At 36.0% G+C, this 23,109-nt stretch overlaps 1 protein-coding gene across 2 annotated transcripts; it reads right to left on the reverse strand.

Moving 5' to 3' along the window:
• Positions 1–79: 79 nt before the first annotated feature.
• On the reverse strand, positions 80–22,707 carry LOC101256051 (protein translocase subunit SECA2, chloroplastic). Of its 2 annotated transcripts, XM_010314150.4 has the most exons (38): positions 20,838–22,707; positions 20,563–20,618; positions 18,972–19,244; positions 18,651–18,887; positions 18,411–18,530; positions 18,117–18,245; positions 16,588–16,722; positions 16,419–16,488; positions 16,248–16,312; positions 15,823–15,943; positions 15,388–15,479; positions 15,137–15,202; positions 14,890–14,954; positions 14,729–14,816; positions 14,435–14,500; positions 14,234–14,349; positions 14,038–14,128; positions 11,406–11,489; positions 11,213–11,305; positions 11,039–11,134; positions 10,852–10,937; positions 9,619–9,697; positions 9,373–9,486; positions 9,186–9,281; positions 9,041–9,104; positions 8,564–8,853; positions 7,185–7,240; positions 6,254–6,371; positions 5,969–6,049; positions 5,701–5,780; positions 3,593–3,647; positions 3,413–3,482; positions 3,146–3,335; positions 2,936–3,059; positions 1,508–1,582; positions 1,216–1,421; positions 945–1,037; positions 80–825 (listed from the first exon to the last, which is right to left on the reverse strand). In XM_010314150.4, exons 1-36 carry the CDS (start codon positions 22,567–22,569, stop codon positions 1,260–1,262), a joined length of 5,535 nt encoding a protein of 1,844 aa, XP_010312452.2. In that variant the 5' UTR covers positions 22,570–22,707; the 3' UTR covers positions 80–825; positions 945–1,037; positions 1,216–1,259. The 2 variants fall into 2 exon arrangements, with proteins under 2 accessions (XP_010312452.2, XP_010312449.1); XM_010314147.4 differs by lacking the exons at positions 18,117–18,245; positions 18,411–18,530; positions 18,651–18,887; ... (1 more) ...; positions 20,563–20,618; positions 20,838–22,707 and adding an exon at positions 16,832–17,903.
• Positions 22,708–23,109: the final 402 nt, after the last annotated feature.

Raw genomic sequence — 23,109 nt, forward strand, 5'->3', positions numbered from 1 at the left:
CAATTTTCAATTGATTTTTGTTTGTATTTTAACTGTGAAAGACACTGTTTATAACTAAAACAATAGATTAATGGTCATATGGTACCAATCACACGCATAAATTATTGCACAATATGCACAGATCATTATTTTTCCAGCAGGAAGGGAGGGAGCAGGGCATTTTTTTCCTAGTTACAAACATATTTTGATGACAATGGTGTCGGGATCAGCTTAAGTGCGCCTCTACAATACAACTGGTTGCCTGCTACAATTTACCAGCACGGTTAATAGGTAATCTGTCTGCCAAAGCTTGCTCTCCTAAATTGCAACCACCAACGGTGCATACAATCTGTGGAGGATATTTGAAGAGAAGGTTTGTTTCAATATCATTTGTATACAACTAAACAAAGAGGCTGAGCTTAAGAATCAAGATCCCTGCATTACTACACTTTAGATGAGAAGCTCGAGAATGATGCATGATCTGAGAGATATTCAGCTCTAGCCTCCATGCCATTCAGATTTCCACAAGCCTTTCCTAACAATTTGGTGGAGACCGTCTGTAGCTCATCCCTAGTGCATTTAACCATATTGAAAGGCCTCTCGTTAACACCCTTTTTAGATAGGCCAAAATGTACCCAACAGCAATCCTCATCAATCTTGCAACTACTACAGTTCTAACAAGTCCACACGGTGGAAACAAAGGAATTTCCCTACTTTGTCTTCTTGAATCTAGTCTTTTTCCGACAGCCCTACCATGTACAGGATGATGCTCTACATTCCATTTCTAAGCTGACTGGTATCATGTGTTGAGGTGGTCACTCAAAACTGTTCAGAGGTGATTTATCCCTGCTTCAAAGGACACACTAACATGAGCTCCCAGCCTAAAGATCTCAAACAGAAAGAAATTTAAGAGGGATAAAAGATGAGATTCGGGTACTAAAGAAATGCTATCTTAGATACTTAACAGAAGTTGCCAATGATATCTGGCTAAGCATCCAGGAATAAGATGAGAACAATCATCCCTCAGACTGGGAGATGATAATGAGAATCCAAGTATCCTGCAAATAAGTGATAACACACATGCCAGTTAGCAACAACTAACAATAAGCAACTGAAAAACCAATTCTTGCCATCTCTATTTCCTAAACTAATAATAATAATAGGAGAGTCCCAGCCAAGCTGAGCAGCAAAAAAAGAGCATGCATGCTAACCTACCTACAACAAATAGAGGTGTACCTGATCACAAGAAGCAACAGCACATATGAGAAGACAGCAACTTACTAAACATATAACTCTTGAGATTCCATCGGAGATGACCAATAACGCAGGAGAGACTCCACAGTAAGCCTCCTAGTTGCACTGAGCATTGAGATGAAAAATTTGCAACCATCAATCTTGTACTCCTCGAGTGGATTTCTATGCCCAAAACTCCTCACATTCACCTGTTCCGAGAACACAGAAGGAAAATTAGTATAACACTCCCAATCAAGGAAAGCATAAATTTTTAACCGATGTGCAAATACCATACCGCTGAACTTAGTCGGTTCATGTTTATAAGATGATCCCTCCAGAAGCAATCTAATGTCTTCAGAAGTACTTCCCTCTAATCCACAGAACATAAGGAAACAATATAGTGAATAAGATTCTTTTTGAACTACTCATGCAGAAATTACACATCCAAACCCTCTATGCTGATCTAATCTTTATATGGAAGCAGTTATTATGCAATCAAATAGAGATGAAATGAGATAATAACCCAGTAGGAAGCAAAAGGATTTCTGGTCAGTGGCATAGTCTTATTTAATCCTTTAAATTCTTCTTTTTAAATTTTTGATGGCGATGACCGAGAAATCCCCAAGGGCTAGTGGTGCACGGTGCGAACTCGGTTGATAATGAACCCGCCTTCTACTCTTCTCCACTTGAGGACCAAGCAAAACTTGTGTAGGTTCAAACTGGTAGTGCAAACCACACATCATGCTTCGAACTCTTACTACTAGATCCGATAAGAGTGCAAAGGCCCTTATAATGAAATGGTTGTGGAAGTATGCTAATGACAAGCATCTGTTATGGGGAAGTTATTTACCCATATGGTGTGAATCAGTGGAGATCTGTATGGGCCTTGTGGGATGACTTCAAGAACAAAACCGAGGTAAAGGTTAAGAATGGGGAAAATACAAGCTTCTGGGGATATGACTGGCATGAGATGGTCGTTTTGAGGAATATCTATCCACACATCCGCAAATTCATGCTAAATCAGCAAAGAACAATTGCAGAGATGTGGACACCTGATGGGTAGGAAATTTGTTTCAGATGGTAAGTAAAAGAATGAGAAATCACAAGCGTTGCAGAATTCTTTTACACTATTGGCCACTTTAAAGGAACACAACAAGGGGAAGATAAGTTTTGGTGGCAGGGCAGTGACAGAGGAACCTTCAAGGTTGGCAAAGCATACAAATGGTTGAATAATCACAACCAATAGGCCCTGGAAAATTATATGGAAGGTGATATGCCCTACAACTACAAGGTAGCATGTCTTATTTGGCTCCTACCTAAGGAAGCTATCCTTACACAAGAAAATCTGATGAAAGGGGACAGCTTTATGTCCCAGATGAGTTTTTCGTGGAGAACAAGCAGAAAGTCTTGGACATTTGTGCCGTCACTGCAAGATCACAGGTCCACTTTGAAGGCTATTCATAAACCTCAAAGGTTTCTCCTGGTCTATGCCAGGCAAGGTGACAGAGGCCCTTCAAAGCTAGGGAGAAGCTGGTGTTCAGGCAAGAAGCAGATGTAGGTGGAGAATCATACCAGCCAGCATATGGTGGACAATTTGGAAGGAGAGAAATGCTAGGTGTTTTGAGAACATGTACATACATTTGGATAATGACACATCTGAACAGGAAGCTTCATATGATAGCATACCAATGAATTTAGGCATGGGGAATGAGCATAATGTTACCTCTATTTCCTTTACATATATAGCATCATATCCAGATTCTTGTATGGCATCTAAATAGCTGGCAATGAGGAAATCTCCCAGGTACTTTCGGAGGAAATTAACCATCTCTCTATACTTCCCATACCTAGCACAGAAAGTCAGACATATGAAATCAGTAGATTGAAATAAAGAAGTTCAAATCATTGAAATCGGTGATGTAGATTGTCATACTTGGTTGAATCATCAGAGCATATAACTAGCCACCTTCTGAAAGAAGAGGTCTTTCCACGTATACCTCTAAAAGAATTTGGAGTTGGAGGCAAACTTGGAAGGGAGAAGTTGTCAATAGATATGGATTGAAACTTCTGAAGTTGTACAAGTGAATTAAGTAATGCTTCCTCGTCAATCTCAGCAAATGAATCTACACATAATTTCCTGGTCACTTTATGATGCATACTTGCAAAATTCATAAATAGTTATTCCAGAATCCACTCTTACCATTCAATATCTCACCTGCAACATCTTTGAACTCCTCTAATATTTTGTCCAAGCACCAATTACTTGGGTGCTGTGACATTTGGCAAAATAAAATCAAGGAGAAAAATAGAAGATAAGGACAATGCAATCAAAGCATCACAAAAAAAAACTTGTCATACTTCAGAGAACAGGTTTAGCTACCTTTTGCGGATTAACATTCTTAAGGATAACATCATCCACCACTGCTTGCATGTATCTACATAGAATTATAGTGGTGGTGAGAAAATCTTGACCCTCAAAAGTATATTGACTCTGCCGAGGAAAACTTAATCCAAAACTTGTGCAACAAAGAAATGAATTTTCACCATCAACAATGATCTCTCATAAAAAGCCAAATACACTGATCACAGTGGTCTAACAGAGGGAAATAGACTAGAATATCTAATTTTTTCAACTGTTTCACCATGTATAGATCCCAGAAAACACTGATCATGAATATAAAGACTAACCCCACAGAACCCTGAGAGTGAACAAATACAAACTTCCAGAAAAACTAAACCTGATCCCACAGGGGATTTTCGACCTCCAGATGCACTTGTCGTCTGGTCTATAGCTGTGAAACTCTAGTGAAAGAAGATTTCAAAAGGGGTCGAGGTAGATCTAAAATCACATGGAAGTTGTCTCAAAAGACCAACAATCTCTTGGTTTCAACGTGACGTAGCGAAAGATAGGAATTAGGATACAATGGAAGAAAAAAATTTAAATGAGAACACAAATTATCTGGGAATGCATCTTAGTCATGTTAATTTATCTCCTTTAGGTCCCTATGCTTTCTGGAGGTCTTTTAGCCTTCGGAGAGATTCTTATGCCAGTAGAAAATATAGAGAACCTCTAGTACTTCTTTTTCTTTTTTAATCTTATAAAATATTGGTCTATGATGAATTTAAATATAGAACATGGTTAGTGAGGTTTCATAAAGTGGACCCAACTTCCCAACTTGTTTAAAACTGAAGCATAGTAGTACTTGTTGTTTCGAACTAATGAAAGTAGATGCATCAATTTTCACATAAATAACGTTTCAAGATACCTCAAAATAGCATTGCGCATTTGGATATTCTACTGCAGGCACCAAGTTAAACATGGCATTAAAGGTCAAAAATGATGAAGAGAACTTGATATTATGTTCTATGCGTTGTTTTTCACTTCATAAAAGAATTATAACTAAATTAATCTTAGCTAAACAGTTCTGAAAGCACAACGGATTAAATCATAGAGCAACATCACAGAGTATCATAAGATGACATGCTAGTTGGTTGTTTGCTCAGATTCCATGCAAATTTTTCCTCAACTCTTCAATTTTTCGCTGAGAAACAAATTTTAGCAAAATTGGGTCCATGAATCTACAATCCCATACCAAACTTTAGGATCATCAAATCCCCAAGCCCAGCGATAGATATGGCTACGGAAGTTGGGCTTCAAATATATATAAAGAAAAAGAGGTTGCTAAGTAGCCTTATTCCATTCCATACCTTCATTAAGGGGTATAGGTCATTGTGCACTGCAAGCCTCTTATCAGCATCCAAACAGGCCATTATTTTATTTTACTCCAATATCCAGGATAAATTATTGATGCTTGATTTCCCGGAAATACTATCCTAACTTATAAGACAAGGGATCTTTACAACATCAGCTACACTTATGCTGGTTGTCTTAACAAAAAAGGTCTCCTCATGTTCATGATGTTATTTGCTTATCAGCATTTTGCAGAAGTATACTCCCTATGTCACAGTTTGTTGACTTGGTCAAAGTTATTTTGAATTTTGTAAGTTCTTGTAACAAAATGACTAAGTAATAAAATACATTAAGAGTATTACTCCCTCCCTTCTAATTTGATAGACCTAGGATCCAAGAAGAAAATCAAAGCAAGAGTTCAAAATTCTCAACAATGAGAATTAATGTGACACATATGATGAATTCCATAGTTTAGGCAGATAAAATAGATAAGAAAATTGTAGTGTAGCGTGGAAAAGTAATCCCGTGTAAGATGATAATGTGTCAATAATTTCTTTGGGAAAGAGGATATCATTTTGAGAGGAAAAAAAGAGAACACAAAAACTCTTTTTGGATGAAGGGAATATTATCCAGAGTAATGTATGGAGTAAAAGAATCATGACAATTGAAAGAAATTGACAAATAAAGGGATGGTATTCTAAATATGAAAACGCATATCTTCATGAGTGCAGATAGATGTGTTAGAATCCAGAGACGGCTGGTTCCAGCATTCAAATGAAAAGAATCAAGAGGCTCACTTGTAAATTTGCTCTGAACAACTTTCAAAATCTCCAGTTAAAATTAATTGCCGAAGATTGTAAACATGCTTTCTTTGAACCTGAAGGAGAAAAAGTAAAGCATATAATATAGCGAGAATATGGTCCTGCAGAATAATCTATATAAAAATAAATCAATAGATTAAATAGTAAAGTGCACAATTTATGAGTCAGAAATAGGGGAGAATATCCTAATTGAAAACAAAAGACATCAAAACAACAAAATTGTATCAGCACATGAAGTAGATACCTCAAGAACTTCATCGAATTCAACTAGGTTCTTTCGTATGCCAAAAAAGTATTTCTCAGCATTGATTTGTAAACCCAAAAGCTGGCAGTTAAGTAAAGTTTAATCATCACAATTAGAAGCATGTTATAGAAAGAGAAAAGAAAGATAAAATCATTAAAAAGCAGAAAAACGCTGAAACCAAACACAGAAAAGCCAGAGTTATCCATAAAAAACATGGGAAAACCCACAGTATATTAAATTACAGAGATAGAAACAGAGTGAACAGAAATTAAAATTATTTCGCACCTGGTTAACTATTCCGTGACCTTCTATCGGGAGATCTTCATTATTTGTAATCCTGGATATAAGCTTCACTGCCCACTCGGTGTCAAAGTTAAATTTTTGAAACATCTCATCTTGCAAACTGTAATAAGATGAAGAAGCTAAAATCAGGAATGACATCATAAGGATAACGGTTCCGTCACAGAATGCACTCTGCTTTTCATGAAAAACAGAAACACACTATATAAATTTATACAAGAATCTTGATATTTCACCTAAACCAAGAATATTTTCAGAAAACTGGAGGCGAGTAGGGGAAAATAGTACAAGTTGGAGATATAATAACAGCAGAAAAACCTAATGCACATACACCTTTTGCAATATGCAGAACTTAACCTGAATTAGGAATCAAGTATATGTGTAAAGGAGCTTTGCCTTTTTTACTAAATTAATAAAGAATAGAGAACTATGTTGTCTTGTTTGTTCTTTTATATAAAGTGCATAATTGAACCACCACCAACTGTTTATTTCAGAAACATATATACATGCAGCGGCAGATGGCCAGGCCCATTATTTTTAAGTCATGGCTGCTCAACTAATTTTAGTCATAAGGTTTCTAATATTCACATACGAAAAGGAGTAATATTTTCTTTCATCCAATTCATTGACTTGTGCACCCACCCATTGCTATTTCTGCAGTTTAGGTGCTTCGCAACTATATTTGCAATATTTTAGTAGTACCAGTATAAATTGTAAGTGCTTGGTCAAACAGAATGGGTGCTTTAGCACCCCCCACCACTTTGTGTGTTAGTCCGTCACTGGGTCATTGCAGACATGTGCATGTGTGTGTGTGTATATTATCTTCTTAAAAATAGAGCAAAGATACAGGTAAATACAATTTAATTCATCATTTAAGTATTGAAGAGGAACTATAAAGTTAAATGGGGCATCTTACCTCACCATAAATCGCGTTGATCCAGGATCACCCTGCCTGCCTGCTCTACCACGAAGCTACATGCACAACTTATAGATCAACATACATGGCAACTTAACATGTCAAAGGAAAAGAAATACAGAAAAGTTACATCATAAAAATGAATTTAAAGAAAGAGCCATCATGAATTGCCTCACCCAATTACTGACATTACACTTGTTCTACAGGTATAATCGAAAAAGACAGAATTAAGTTCCCTAGCATTCTACAGTAAAAAATAGCTGTTATGAAAGTTCAAGCTTGTGACAGAAGTCAACATGATAGAATTCTAACAAAAAGAAGAAGGATGAAACAACCCACCCCCACCCCAAAACCCCAAGAGAGAAACAGAACAAAATAAAATAAGAAAGTTTTCCCAAACTTCAAAAGCTAAATGAATTGCAATAGTCCTTGCCAGACGAGATACAAATTGTTTGATAGTGCATCCATGCACATTAAGACAACTTTAAACAAGGAAGCAACAGTACAAAATTCTGAAGTGCATATCATAGTATAGTGGTATAACATAATTATCAATTTAGGCCAAACAGAAGATTATACAACAACATAACAACAACATACTCAGAGAAATTCCCCAAGTTAGGTATGGGGAGGGTAGAACGTACGCAGGCTTTACCACTACCTCGTGGAGGTAGAGAGACGGTTTCCGAAGACTCTTGGCTTAAGTACAACAATTTCGGTATAAATAAGAAGAGGACAATGGAAGAGAATATAGCAATTAACAAGGAACAGCGAAAAAAGTAGCCAAAACAACAATAAAATCATGTGATAGTCGAAATACCATAACCAACATACTAGGATAGATTATTATTTTAAAAAAAACTCATAAACAATTAGTCACCCAAAGCAAAACCTTTTTACACTTCACTACCTAATACCCTTCTACACTAATATGTGTCCTTCACACCCTCCTATCTAGGGTCATGTCCTCGAACAGAAGATTATACACTTGAAACAAAATATATTTCCACCTTGTAATCATGTCTTATCCTTCTATTTTCAACAGTTAGTGTCTTCATAATACATTTGTATCAGGTATAAAGTTTTTTCCATACCCGTCTTGCAAAGACTACAAAATCAACACTATGGTAAGCATCTATTTGTTGACCTAAACTCCTAGTAAAAAAAAATAAAAAACCTGACAGTCATTTAGTGTCTGTATTTTTGCCTGTTGCATTTATGAAGAAAACCATGTTTAAACGGAGTAGTGCAAGCTCATGACTTGCTTTACATGAACAAGCAGTTCAAGAGGCCAAAGGTTTACTTTATATTTACACTTTCTTGATAAAAGTGTTAAGCTAGTTTTTCCTCCTTGAAAGTCCTACCAACCTAAAACTCACCTGGTTATCGATTCTCCTAGACTCATGCAGAGAAGTGCCAATGACATGAAGCCCCCCGAGCCTTTTCACTTCTAACCCTTCATTCAAACAGTGGGACACACACTCTTCAAGAACTGATACATAAGTTAGAGCAATGGATGGACCAAGAGGATAATATTCTGACTGCTCATCAGCCTGCTTCTGTAGCTCTTTTATCTCCACAGACTGACTCAGCTCAATGGATTCAGATATCATAGACTTTGCCTCTTGATATGACCATTTCTTGCTCTCATTTTTGCTAACGTGCTTAGCTAGATAATCAATATACGAAACAAAAACAACAAAGAGAAAGTTATCAGATAAAATAGTTAGTACATCAATACTAAGATGCTAAACTATTTTTTTTATAATGAACTAAGATGCTATATATAATTCACTTGAAGCTATCAGTTAAACTGATTTAGACTTTTAAGATGCTATTTGATTATAATTACTAACCCATCAGAGCCGCCTTGGCAAGCAAAGCTAATGATGACGGTCCAACTTTTATCTTTGACAGAACCTACATAAAAAAATACTATCAGCGGAGGAGGGGACCAAGACTTGCTTATTTATCTTATGAGTAAGGAAACGTCAAAAGAACCTTTTGAGAATTTGGTTCTCCATGAATATCAACTTCGGGAATATCTTGTGTCAGGAATGGAAGTATACTTTCCTCCAAAATTTCTTTCGCAAGCATCTTTGTCATGGAAAAGGTATGAATGTCATTCCAAGTGCTAGGGCCTAAATATGGCTTAGTACAATGTCAAACAACATAGACATTAACTTACCTTTGGATTTCCTCCCAGGATTATGTCAGTGCCCCTTCCTGCCATGTTAGTAGATATGGTGATTGCATATTTTCTCCCTGCTTGTGCAACAGTGTCAGCTTCCCTTGCAGCATACTGCAAGAATCGAGATAACATCAATCAATAGACAGCAAAATAGTATCACATGTAAAGATGTGCAAGTAGGAGATGCCAAAACCAAACTGAAATTATGAGTTAGAGTAGAGCTCAAGAGGAGGTCTGTAAAACCTTGGGACGGGCATTGAGGACATTGTGTGGAATTTTTCTTTCCTTCAGCAAGTCAGACAAGTATTCAGAATTTTCAACACTGCATTAGAATTAGTATTAGTCAAAACATACAGATAGTATAACATTAATTGCCAGCAAATGTGATGAACAAAAAATGATATTCAAATATTAGATGACTAACTGAGACCAAACATACAAATTTCTAGCAGTCCAACAGCATTCCTGTTCAGAGAAACTTTATAGGCTACTAGAGAGAAACCCGCACAGAATAAGAGGCAACAAATAGTCTTATCAAATAGCGGTATAATGAAGTCAAATTTAAAGCAGATACTAGTTTCCCTGTAGTGGAAAGAATGATCTCACAATGTGTCAAAAACAACTAACAGAGTGAAGTTAATAACCCCATTATTGCTTAATACTTGTCCAGTAAACTCAGTAGTACCTGGTATTGAAACACGCAGACCTAAGAAAATATTCTTCTTTGTTGAAAAATCTAACAGAAAAATTTTCACTAATATAAACCTATATGTCGCCCTCCCGAAGAATTAATATCATAAAATAGAGGAGGGCGAAAATAGGAGGATAAACGGAACCAGAGAAATTGAATGTCAGTTTCAACAGTTGCTATCTGCGTCCTTCTTTGTCAGGTTTCCCTTCTCTTTTTTTTTTTTTGGCCACTTAATTACATGTTATATACTCTCTTTTGGATTTTTCTTTTGCTGATAGTCTAATTATTCTAACTGGTTAATTTCCTCTGTTGTGCTTGTGCACAGGAACAAGACAAACTAATCACTTTCTAAAGTAGCTTGTAGAAGGTACTTCTCTATTGATCCCAGTTTTCACAATGACATTTGACTGTCTATTTCATCTGATAACAATGAAGGGAATGTGGAAAAAGAGTAAAAAAGATCGAGGCTTGGTTACCTAGGCTAGACAGGCTCATATATGAGTATGTACATCATCCACCATATAGGGAAAACATTACCATGAGTGTGTTTACGAAATTATGATGAAAGAGATATATGACCTGCAGACCTTAAAGTGCTTCACAGAGTAGCTCCACAAAAAAATATATATGCACGTAGAGTATATTTGTGTTTATCTGTCTGCTTGCATATATTCATGAGCAGTTCTGTAATCAATGATTGTAGCATATGCGAGAGTCGATACTAAAAAACAGTTTCTTAATTTTAAAGCAGTAAATAAAACCAAAAATATTTGTCACAGAAGTACCTTGTTGTCCCCACTAAAACTGGACGACCCAATTGAAACATAAACTCAACTTCTTCACGAACATACTCCCATTTTCCTCGTGCAGTCTGAAGGCATAACAATAGAAAAAGCAAGCAAATTGAATTCAGAGACTTGGTCCTTTTCCTAAAAGCTCACTAAACTTACTTGAGTATGATAAAGATCTTACAGCAAAAGCTTGAATTGGCAAATCTTTACGAATGTTAGGCAAATTTGTCGGCACCTCAATTACTGGCACCTGAAACATCTTCAAGAATTCTTTTTCCTGCAGTTCACATTATATAGATGATAAGTATCATTACTAAAGCATAAACTATATTTGAGACTTTAGCTTTGACCCCACCTCAGTTTTTGCAGTGCCAGTCATCCCTGAGAGCCTTGGATAAAGCTTAAATAGAGATTGATATGTAATTTGTGCCACGACAACTGAATCAGCCTACAAAATGAATAGATCGTGCACTTTTAATGAATGAATTTAGCAGATACTAATGAAACCATTTTCAGAAAGGAGCAGTCAATAGTGGGAGATACTGTACCTGAATTTTAACACCTTCTTTAGCCTCCACGGCCTGATGGATTCCGTCAGACCATCGCCTTTTCTCTTCCACTCTTCCAGTCAACTGCAAATTAATACCAAGATAGACAATCAACATTTGTCATCCAACAAATATGACCAGAGCTCTTCAGATAACCATTCTCAAGGATTAGAATTTAATACACAGTTAGAGTAGCTTTCAAGATCTAAAATCACATGGACGGAAGTTGTCTTGAAAGACCTGCAATCTGCTGGAATCCATGCAAACCTACCAAAAAGTAGGAGATAATGGAAGAAAAGTATCTATATAGGCAATACCAATTAATTGGGATTAAGTTTTAGGCATGTTTGCTCATTGTCATTAGGTCCAATGATTGCTAGGAGTCTTTTACATAATATTAGACTGATTTTTGCCTATATAAAATGACACGGTCCTTGAGGATTCATATAACCGACCCCAACTTACTTGGGATTGAGACGTAGTTACAGTTCTAGTTGTTGTACCAGAGTAGCTTTTAAACAGAATAGTATGACAGATAGTTACCAATTTACCATCGCCTCACAAACTGCAAACTGGTTTGGCAGTATGGCAATGATAGAGAGCCATTCTGAAAGCTAAATTTAGAAATCTGAACTTCAATTTTTTTAATAATTCGAAGTTGTTTTTGTTTCTAAATTCAGCTCAACAGAGGGAAAATGTGTTCCCACTTTTGTTAATTCACTATTTTAGGCCATCAAAGTTTACTTAACTTTAATTCTGGTTTCTGAAATTAGATATAATCTAAGGGCCCATATGGTTGTCTCGAAGGGAAAATTAGTCATGGTATATAATTTAGCATTGTTTGGTTGATTGGTGGAGAGAATTAATCATTGTACAAAATCCAACTCTTTTTCTACATTATTTGGTAGCTATTTTGGTTATCCTCGTAATTAATATTTGCACAAGTTATATGGAAATCTATGTAATATTTTAGGCAGAGTAGAATCCGGAATTAAAATACGGGTATTAGCAATATATGGATTAAACAAACTGAAATGACAAAAATAACCTCATGATGATCAGAAATAAGACTCCAAGAGCATGTTTGGATTGGCTTATAGTAAGTGTTTTTAAGAAAAAATAATTTTTAAGCAATTTTGGAGTGTCTGGGTAAATTTAAGAAGTGTTTGTAAGCACTTGATATTAAGCTAAGATGATAAAAACAAGCAAAAGTATAACTTAGAATTCTAACTCAAAGCCAAAAATCAAAAGCCAATCCAAATAGGCTCTAAGTTCTTTAATTAAACAAACCAAAGATTCGACACCAAACAATCACTGCATTACAATCCTTACATTACAAATCCCTGTATAACTTGTATTTGAACTACATGACCCTAAAAGGCTAAATACCCCGATAGTCCCTCAAAGTTGGCACAACTTGTCATGTGGACTCCCTTTTTATTTTATAAAGTAAATAATTTTAGTGAAGCTGGGGAATACCTTTTTACAAGTAGTGTACCAAAAAGTAGAGAAAATCGAACAAAATATGGTTCTCCGCATAAGTTACCTCTTGTTCCTCTCTCTCCATACTACCCACTAAGAGCCAGTAGGACTACATCCCATGCATTGGGTCTTTGCTATTTTCTTTTGAAAACCCAACAATGTAATGACTTCTAACTGTCCTTGGCGTAACCCACTATATTGTGAACCAATTCAAAACCTCCCAACATAGCCACATAGCTACCTGACAATGTGATAAGAGGTGATCCATATCTTCTCCCTGACATACACACATAACAATAGCTGATGTATGTAATCTGCAACCTTAACTTTGCCACTGACCATTTAGATACTTTTTCTTGGCAGATATGGCTCCTAAACACCTCATGCTGACATGGCAAATACTGTGTTTATTACTATCATTTGAGTGTGTGAATGTCTTATATTTTGCTTTTCTCTTCTTTTTTCCTTTCAACCACAACCTCTGCCCTAACTTCCCTCAGAAGAAGAATCCGGAAGATGAAAAAGAAGCCGGCGGTGGGTGAGGATATTTTCAATCACCTCATCCCCTTCAACCACCATAACTTCACATATTCATTCGTATATTTAATTTTCATGTATGACAAATCAGTTTTTTCTTCATGGGTTGTGATAGAATTTTTGTGTAAAAGTTGGATGCAGAGCTTCTCACCACATTACTCGAGCAGGAAATGTACTAAACCTTTTCCCCTTTCACATATGCATAGAAATATGGAGTTTATGCTTTTGGTCTGCAAGTTTGTGACTCCAGTTCTCCAAAGTTCCCTAGTATAGACCACTGATCAGACTGATAAAAGTTTCCTCCTCACAGTGTCAACGTAGTGACTTGATTTATACATAAAATAGTTTCGCAATGTTAAGAATTATTAACTACTGGTCGAACGACAATCTTTACAAAAATACGCAGATTATGACTTTATCTTAATACTGAGTTACTGATCATACCATTATCATTTCATGGTTGAAAAAATACTAACAGTTCCACCCAAAGGGTTAAACTGAATAGAATAAGGAAAGGCAAGTGATGAACAAAATGACAATAAAATCATAAGTGATAATAAAAGTGACCAAGAACACATTCACATCTTATGAGGGAGACTTGTTCTGCAAGTACCTCATTAATTATAAGAGCCTTCCCATTTCTAACAATGTATTGGACATCACGCTTGTAAAACTCCTTGGCTTTTAACGCATTAAATACAAATCTGCAGTGTTTGGTTTAATAGTTAAAAAAGAAGTACCTTATACAATCTAACTAAAGAAAAAAACGGAAAACAAAAAAGCATACAGAGCAACAGGTTAATATTTACCTAGCCCATGGATCATTCTCATCCCACAAGTCACTTGTTTCTAGGGCCATCTCAGCGAGTGCAATTCCCTCCTCAGTTAACTCCACAGAATTATCCTTAAGCTCTATGCTATAATGCTGATATTACAAATAACATCATTATCGTGCAATGTTGCCACAGAGCTTAAGTTTTAAAGAGATAACTCAACAACTTGGAACTCACAAGACCCTTAATAAGCAACTCAGCTACTCTAGCAGCAACAGGGTAACGAGCAGCGTCCTTATTAGCCTGAAACAGAATGCAAAATGCAATTTTAAAATTAAATAAATTAAAGACAGACAGATTTTTTTTTTAAAAAAAAAAAGCAAACACAAACAAGGAAAACTGAAAATTATGATATCCGGCTAACAAAACTCATGCAATCAATAGTTTCTGGTCTCATAAAGAAAAAACTAATATCTTTTGGATAATTCTATGAACAGTACTTTGACAAGATAAGAAAACAATGAGACATACCTCACCACTTATCAACAACGGATTTCTGCCTTCATCGATGAGGACTGAATCAACTTCATCAACTATAGCAAAATGGAAGGACTTTGGCCTGTTTGTACAAGGTAAATATGAACCATCACATAAATTAACAAGAGAGAGAAAAAAATGTAATCAATGTTTACCATCTCATCACAAGTTGCTCATGACTAGTGGCAAGATTATCTCGAAGATAGTCAAAACCAAGTTCCTGGCCATTCAAAACAAGAAAAGGGAAGAGGTGGAGAAAGGGACGCACGAGACATGTAGTCGTTAGGCTGTCAGAAAGCTTCACATGTCCAGCAATTAAGAGAAATAAAGAAGTATAGACCAGAAAAGGTACATGAAATAACAAGTATGCAAGTGAACAACATGAAAATCACTACAACTTACTGAATTATTCGTATAGGTTATATCACAACTGTAATTAGATCTCCTCTCCTTGCTCTTCATCCCTCTCTGTGCATAGAAAGAGTTACTATGGTTGATTTATAACAGTTGGTCTCTAAAAAGAAAAGGATCAAATCCTCGAATTACGTGCAATTCTTGGGGGAAAAAACTATTTGTAAAACAAAATTTGAGAAAAAATTCTAGATTAAAAAACTTAATATTGAAATTACAGACAGCTGATTATAGAAAATTACTTGGATAAGGCCAACAGAAAGACCTAGAAAACGGTGAACACGTCCCATCCACTCAGCATCACGTTGAGCTAAGTAATCATTCACTGTTACCACTGTCACAGGAAATGCCAAAAAAGAAATTAGTAAACAGCAACAAGTATTATCTACATTTACACCATGCTAATATTTGCCAGTTCTGATAAATTATGTAGATTTGAGGTAAAACCCCGCATAGACGACTCATTCCTGAATGGCTAATACTGAAGATAACTCAACAAGCATCCGCAAACACCTTTTATAGTTGGTAATCCTGAAGCTTTAGCAGACAAAAGTGCTTTCTAAGGAAGTCGAAATAGGTGGAGAAATTTTTACATGTATACGTGTGTGTATGTAGATGGATAGATTGATTGATTCGTAGATATATACATGCACATAAACACACTCAACACAGCATACCATGAACACCCTCTCCGGTTAAGGCATTAAGATATGCCGCTAACGTGGAAACCAAGGTTTTCCCTTCACCAGTCTTCATCTCTGCAATAGCTCCATCATGGAGCACTGCTCCTCCAATAATCTACGATTACCAATTAAAGCAGAATGATCAATTTGCACTAGTAAGGACGCCACATCTGTAATAATATTGAATTATTCATGATGTGATTTATTCTTATATTTATTTAATTATACCAAACATCAATGCCTGATATGTTTATGCATGACCACTAACTGCTAAAAATATGGACCTGTGTTCTTTTAATGGAAATTAGTAAGAAAACTGAAGTATGCATTAACTGTGGAGTCGGACAAATCAACATCCTTCAGAAGATGCTATGTTATTGTTATACAATTAACGTGGTCAAGAATTACACAGGAGATACCTGAACATCAAAATGGCGCATTCCCAGCTTCCTTTTTGCAGCTTCACGAACCACCGCAAATGCCTCTGGAGATAGAAATGGCAATGAACATGATAAGAAACAAGAATTTAATTCCTTTTGACTAAAAGACTCGGTATGTATTAGCCAAAAGATAAAAGCATATTGTCAGACCAGCTTGAATATGAGCTAGTGTCTCTCCTTCTCTCAAACGGCGACGGAACTCTAGAGTTTTTGCTCTCAACTATGACAACAAATATCCAACAAGATAAAACAGTTTTAGAAAAGGGGGGAAAAGAAGAAAACCAACACAAGATTAACAAAAATGACACTACAAACAAACCTGCTCGTCAGAAAGATTCTGAATTTGGGGCTCCATGGAATTCACAGAATTCACCAACCTGTAATAATCTTTTACAACCCAGTTGTTCAAGCTACTAAACCCACTCCAGGATTTTCTCACTTCATTCGCTGTTTCCTTTTAAAACAAACAAAAACTGGGAAAATGAAGCTAACAGAATTCAAACTGAATGAAACGAGAAAAAAATTTGTTCTTGCGAGAAAAGCAAATTACTAAATTATTGTACCATAAGAGAAGCAGAGACTGGTGAGAGAGTGCGCCGGCGGTGAGTCTTGGAAGGAGAAGGAAAAACAAGCAAAGGGTATGTAGCAGACTTGTTGAAGAAGAGAGGAGTGAGTAGAGGATGGTGGTTATTGCGGCGTTGCTGCCGATATTGCAGCGGCACCAGTGCGGTGTTGGAGGCTGCTGTGACCATTGTTGCACTGTTGTTGAACCTTTTTTGCAACTAATGTTCTCTTTTAAAATTGGACAAATGTAATGTTCTAAAATTATTTTTGTTGTTTTATCAGTAAATTTTTATTTATTTTAGATTTGATCCTGAATTTAACTTCTACCATCAAGTAATTGGCTAAATAAATATATTAGAAATCTTAAATTGGTAATTATTTTTCATTTTCCTTCTTATTGAGCAAAATTATACATGAAGAACAATTGAATCTTGAAAAGTGTTATTAAAGAAGTTCTTAATGAAAACAAAGATGAATATTTTTAGCATAGTACTTCAATTATTCGTATTTCATTTGATGCAATTTAAATTATTTTTTACCTTAACCTTTAAGTGTATGCTAAATCGGATAATCTTTGACTTTCTAGCCTAATAAAGAGAATGAGTTTACTCCCTTTCAATTTTTGAAAAGTTAACCTCTAACTGGATTACTTAACTATTGTTAATTACCACATAATTAGATTCCTGATATTTTATTTTTAAAAAAATATATATTACATGGACAAAAAAATGACTACAGGTTTTTTTAAAAAAATCAAAGTTAAGTAACTTCATAATCTTTCAGCTTTGCAAAAGCTCTAGATGTTAGATGGATGACAAGTTTGGATTTCAACATGAATATCATTCATTCAGAGACAAGTTGAGAAGATCACCTATACATATTTATCTGTTGAAAACTATACACTTCATGTTATGATGTATACTAATATCATATACATTTCTCTTCAGTCTTTTTTTTTTTAAGAGTATTTTCTTGATATCGTAAATTTCTCAGGAGCCAAGAGGGGTCCAATTCCTTGTTTACTTCCTTAGTGACTTAAGGTGAAGGGTGTTTCCCACTACGCTACTTCAACTTGGTACAATACTACAATTAGTTCCTTGCAGTTGCTGAGACAAGATGCTTCTCGAAAGAAATAATTGATAAAACTATCCAAAAGTGCTTTCAATGATTCATCTGACTGCAGAAATAGTACACCTGAAAACATTTGATAAGATACATCAGGACTTCATGCTTGTCAAAGAAGCATCCAACTGTGTCAAATAAAGAGCTTTAGTGTGAGGATACCTTGATAACTCCATCAGCTTGTCCAACAAAGAGCTTCCCGTGCCAGTGGAGTAGAGCTGTTACTACAGAATCACATGTAATAGATCCAAGAGGAAAGGCATCTATCTGTTCACCATCTCCACATAGTTCCTATAAAGCAGCACCTTTAAGCTAGTACAACTTCAAGTACCATGAATTACAGTAAAAAGTTCAAATTAAATCATCAACCAACTCCAATTTCAGCATTTGGATGATACATGAACAGCACAAAAACTGATATTTTCATATATATATATATATATGGTCTGCACATACCTTTACTTTTATAGTCTTGTCCCAGCCACCTGTAAAAATCCACTTCTCCTTCTTGCAAGCAGAAAAGACGGCACCCTCGTGTTCTTGAGCAGATTTCACCAGAACATCGGCAAACCAAATCTAATGGAATCAATTAAAGCATGAGGGTATCTAAAAAAATTAAACAGATGATCTATTTTTAATTCATAATTACTACTAGCTTGAACAAACTTTTTATCTGCTTTGGATTCACAACAGTACCTTTGTCAAACCGTTCTCATAAGCTGCAACAAGTACATTCTCATCAACAGCAAGACAAAAAACTGAGCAAACACTCCCTGGGGCTTCTTCCCCCAAAACTGCCAATGGACTATGATCACTAAGGCACCATAACCGTACAGTTCCATCCCAACTACCACTGTAAAGAACCTCATCACATATTGCTAATGAAGATACAACTGATTTATGGCCATTCATAGTGCATGATAGACTGTAATCCTGGAGAGTGAGGAAGGAAGCAGTATTTCAATTTCTGCCTTGAATAAACTAAAAAATCACAATTAGAAAGCAACAGGAAATTGCCTGCAAAGACCATGCTTTTATAGACTTGTCACCGCTGCCAGTATATAGATATTGGCTTGCAGAGAAAGCAAGGGCATGTATACCACTATAACGCCAGTCCTGTTGCTCCTGTAGTTTCTTCAGTGGTTCTGGACTTAATGGAGTGCTAGCTCGCCAAATGCAAATTGTGCCACCATTATCACCACTAATGCACAGCGGTTCTCCATAATCTACAAAAGCTACAGCCATAACTCTTTGCTCATGACCTTTGAATGAATGTACATGAGAATAGTCCTGTACGTTTGGTGTGAGGGATAAGAATAAATGGTCCTGGGATTAAATTTTAGTGTCTTGTTTGGTTGCCATGTTTGGGATAACTTATCTCACCATTATACCATAGTGATGGGATAAGTTATCCCAAGATAATTATGGGATAACTTATTCCCAACCAAACGAGCACTGAATAGTTGTATAACTCAAGGACGCCCATGAAGAGATAGCGAAAGAGTTTTATCTAGTAAAAATACATGCTATATCAATAATATATCCGTAATCTAATGAAAGCCGTGCTCTAATAAAATTTAATTTCGAATAAGAGAAAAGGATAAACCATGATAGATCTTTTCTTTGATAACTGAGAAACCACAAAGGCTAAGGAACTCCGTGGATATGGATCCACCCTTCTACAGTTCTACCCTTCTATTTAAATACCAAGCTTTTGTTTATAACAGTGTTCGAACACAAGACCTGCACCTTAACCACACATCATGTAATGCGCTCTTACATTAGACCAAAACCCTGGGGGCATAATAAATTGTAATTTAAGTTCCACCTAAATACTGTAGTATCAATATTTTGAGCCAGCTTAAATTATCTACAGGACCATATTTTAAAAAAGATAACTGGAGAAAACTACTAAGTATAAAATAAGAGCAAATTCAAGCAGGTAAACTGATGCTACTTTTTGAAGTATGGAGATTGTACGACCAAAAGAGATAAATAATATTCGTATCATTTCCCAAGTTTCTGCAGTTCATCTTAATTCCTGAATTCCTGGAATAGAGTGAAATATTTTAAGGTTTAAAATAGAACTGCTGATCTAGAATCATAAGCAGCTTGAAAGTAAAACATACCCTTATCCAAGTTAACAGCGTTGTAGAATCAAGATGGTTTCTCATTCTCTTTCGAATTAGATCCCACAATCATAATTATGCATTAATAGATACCAGAAAATTAATATTCTGAGACATTTTAAACTGCATCCTGCCACAGAGACCACTTAAGTAAACCTTGGGGTAATAGCTCCAATTTCCAATAATGTAAATGTCCAGAAAATCTGTAGCTTAAGCTGTTATAAATAATAGGACGATTCAAGGATTACCACTCATATGTCAACTAGTCTAACACAGTTCCTCCAAAATAGCTCCTAAACATTTCTTATTCATTTGTATTAATCTAAGTATGTCATTTTTGGAAGACCTTTTGTTATCTCTTCATTTCCAATTCCTAAGGTCATAGGCTAATTCCACAAAGAGGATCCAACAATGACTTAGTCCAAATCCTATGCCAAATGATGGACTAATTCATACATATACTAGCTTTAACAAGTTACCTGCAAAGACCATACATTGACCATTTTGTCAAATGACGAGCTGAACAGAAAGCCACCTGAAAGGAATAGAAGAGCAAAAGCCAACATCAATAGTTATAAGAGCATTGAAATTGACCATGTTTTCTCTAAGCTTTATGCAAGAAACTGCACATAAAATAAGCATTAAAAACCTCAAGTCGTTAATAATTGCAACAATGCAAAGAAAAACATCTATAAGTAACTCAAGAAAGACTGTAAAACTGAGATATCAAAGAGAAAACAGTCAGTGCTTGTACCTCCAATCGCTAAACCTGTGATACAATTACGATGCCCTTTTAGATCAATGCATTTCACTTGACCACAGGAGAGGCCCTCAACGACATCCTTATTAGCCCCGAAGTTTTCAACCCCCTCAGCCTCCTCTGTGTTTGCATTTTCCACCACAGAAGTATCATCAAGGCACCTCGGTGATTCTTTAGTAACCTTATTGATTGACTGACAAAAGTCTTCAAGAATTAAGCAATTACACATGTTTTCCATTCTTATTTCCTGCTCTAAGTCTTTTACATCATCAAGTTCAGATTTGATCACAAGAACCTTTAATATTTTCCACAATTCAAATATAAGTGGCCGACTTTCAGGATTGTATTCCAAGCATTTGAGGAGAATCTCCTTCATATTAGCAAACTCTGACCCCAAACTGCATTCAATTAGAGTTATAATCTTTTGCCTCCACTCCATGTACCATCTAACAAATTCAAGACATTTTTCATCTCTTACTGCACTAACCAGATAACTCAAATATTTCTGCATCTCTTCAGCGAAAGATTTCCCAACTAGAAGTGAAATAATTGCACAAGCTAATGACCAAATATCAGAACCATATCCAACATGATACCTTGAGCTGCCTAAATCTATCACAATGCCACCCAGTTTCGACAACTCAAAGAATACCTCTGGACTAACAAAAATACAATCTTCCACCATGCTATTTTTTAATCTCACCACCAAACCTTCACTAGCAGTTCCACTCTTGCCAACAACAACCTCTGTGAGTAGCTTGCAAACTCTCCTTCCAGTTGCCAAAACTTCACTAATATCAACATAAACACGGCCAAACTTGTCAAAACCAAAACAAGAAAGCCCCAAAAAACCCAGAACCAATCCTCTTAAATGCAAATCACTCACCATTTGACATATATCCAAACCAACTATCACAAACTCAGCTGCATTACAGATTTTTTCCTCAGCATTTTTCTCAACAACTGCATTCCTTAACACACCCATCTTCCCTAACAAACTCCCACTAAATGCCTCAGAAACCATGTAGACATAATGATTATCAGTATTGTACCAAAATCCATAAACCTTACACATTACATGAAGAGCTAAACTTGCTTTAATAATTGACTCCAACTCAGTCCTCTCCCCTTCACTCAATCCATACAATACACTCATAAGTTTCACTTCATAACTATATTCAAACTTACACGAACATGAACCCTTAGCAAAATATCCAATTTCAAGAAGACTAACCTTTTCACCCTCTTTCAAAACACACCCCATAGAAGAAACGCTGGTGGAGACCTTTAAAACCTTCCCATAAGAGACAGAAGCGTTTGATTCGATGATTATAGTGTCTTCCGGCAGGACCCATGTTTTCCAATTTGAGTAAAACTCATGAGACCATAAAGGGGGCTTGATAAAAATAGGATCTTTATCATATTTTTGGGTTGAAACATGAGAACCCTTTGAGTTGTCGTTGCTGTTGTGGTGTGTAAGAGTAAAGAAGCGTAATAGATCAATGTTCTTGGGGAGAGAAGAAATGGGGTTGGGGAGTTTAACAAGCTGAGTACAAGCTGGACAGCGGATTGTACCTGGAAAGGGGTTTTGTATCTGTGACAAGCAGTCTTCACAGGCGGAGTGGCCGCAGGGGAGGACTCGCGGGATGGTTGAGACGTCACCGTATTGTTGGAGACAAACTGGACATTCCGGTAGCTCCAGCTCCAGAGTTGACTCTGCCGCCATTTTAGTGGACAGAAAACGAAATGATCAAGCAGCCAGACCCACAGATTCAAAAGGTACCAAAGAAAAATTGCTGAGGTCTTATTTGAATTAATAATATTTTATTTTTAAAAAAAAGATTACTTTATAAATATAATAATAATGTCATAACATTATTTAAATATTTGACATAGATATAATCGGATCTATCAATTCTAACTGCAATGTAAAATAATGAATCAGTACTATAAAAGCAAATGTGTAAAAATTATACAACTATAAAGGCAAATTGGTATGCCGAAGAGTTTTTAGCCTAGTTAGCGATTGGAGTAGGTCTAGTTTTATCATTATATATATATATAATCTCGAACATCATTAGTCTCCTTAAATAAAATTCTAGCCTTTAGTTTTTAGTCAAAAGAGATTTCATTCTTTTGGGGTGTGTAGCGACACAAGTTTGCTCCAGAGATTTTTCGTATGTATATACACAAAAAATATGTTTTCTTTTCAAAAACACGATGTAAATCCATGAACAATCCTTTCTTGACAAGCAGTAGCACTTGC

The sequence above is a fragment of the Solanum lycopersicum genome, chromosome 11, assembly GCF_036512215.1.
Source record: "Solanum lycopersicum chromosome 11, SLM_r2.1".
In the NCBI taxonomy this organism is placed as follows: Eukaryota; Viridiplantae; Streptophyta; class Magnoliopsida; order Solanales; family Solanaceae; genus Solanum; species Solanum lycopersicum.

What these genes read in the sequence shown, in the direction of transcription:
- LOC101256051 (XM_010314150.4), bottom strand. Translation starts at nt 22,569, where the DNA reads ATGGCGGCAGAGTCAACTCTGGAGCTGGAGCTACCGGAATGTCCAGTT. An exon ending in AACCGGAGAGGGTGTTCATG is followed by an intron (nt 15,480 to 15,822) that starts GTATGCTGTGTT and finishes TTCCTGTGACAG; the next exon opens with TGGTAACAGTGAATGATTAC. An exon ending in TGCCAATTCAAGCTTTTGCT is followed by an intron (nt 10,938 to 11,038) that starts GTAAGATCTTTA and finishes TTATGCCTTCAG; the next exon opens with ACTGCACGAGGAAAATGGGA.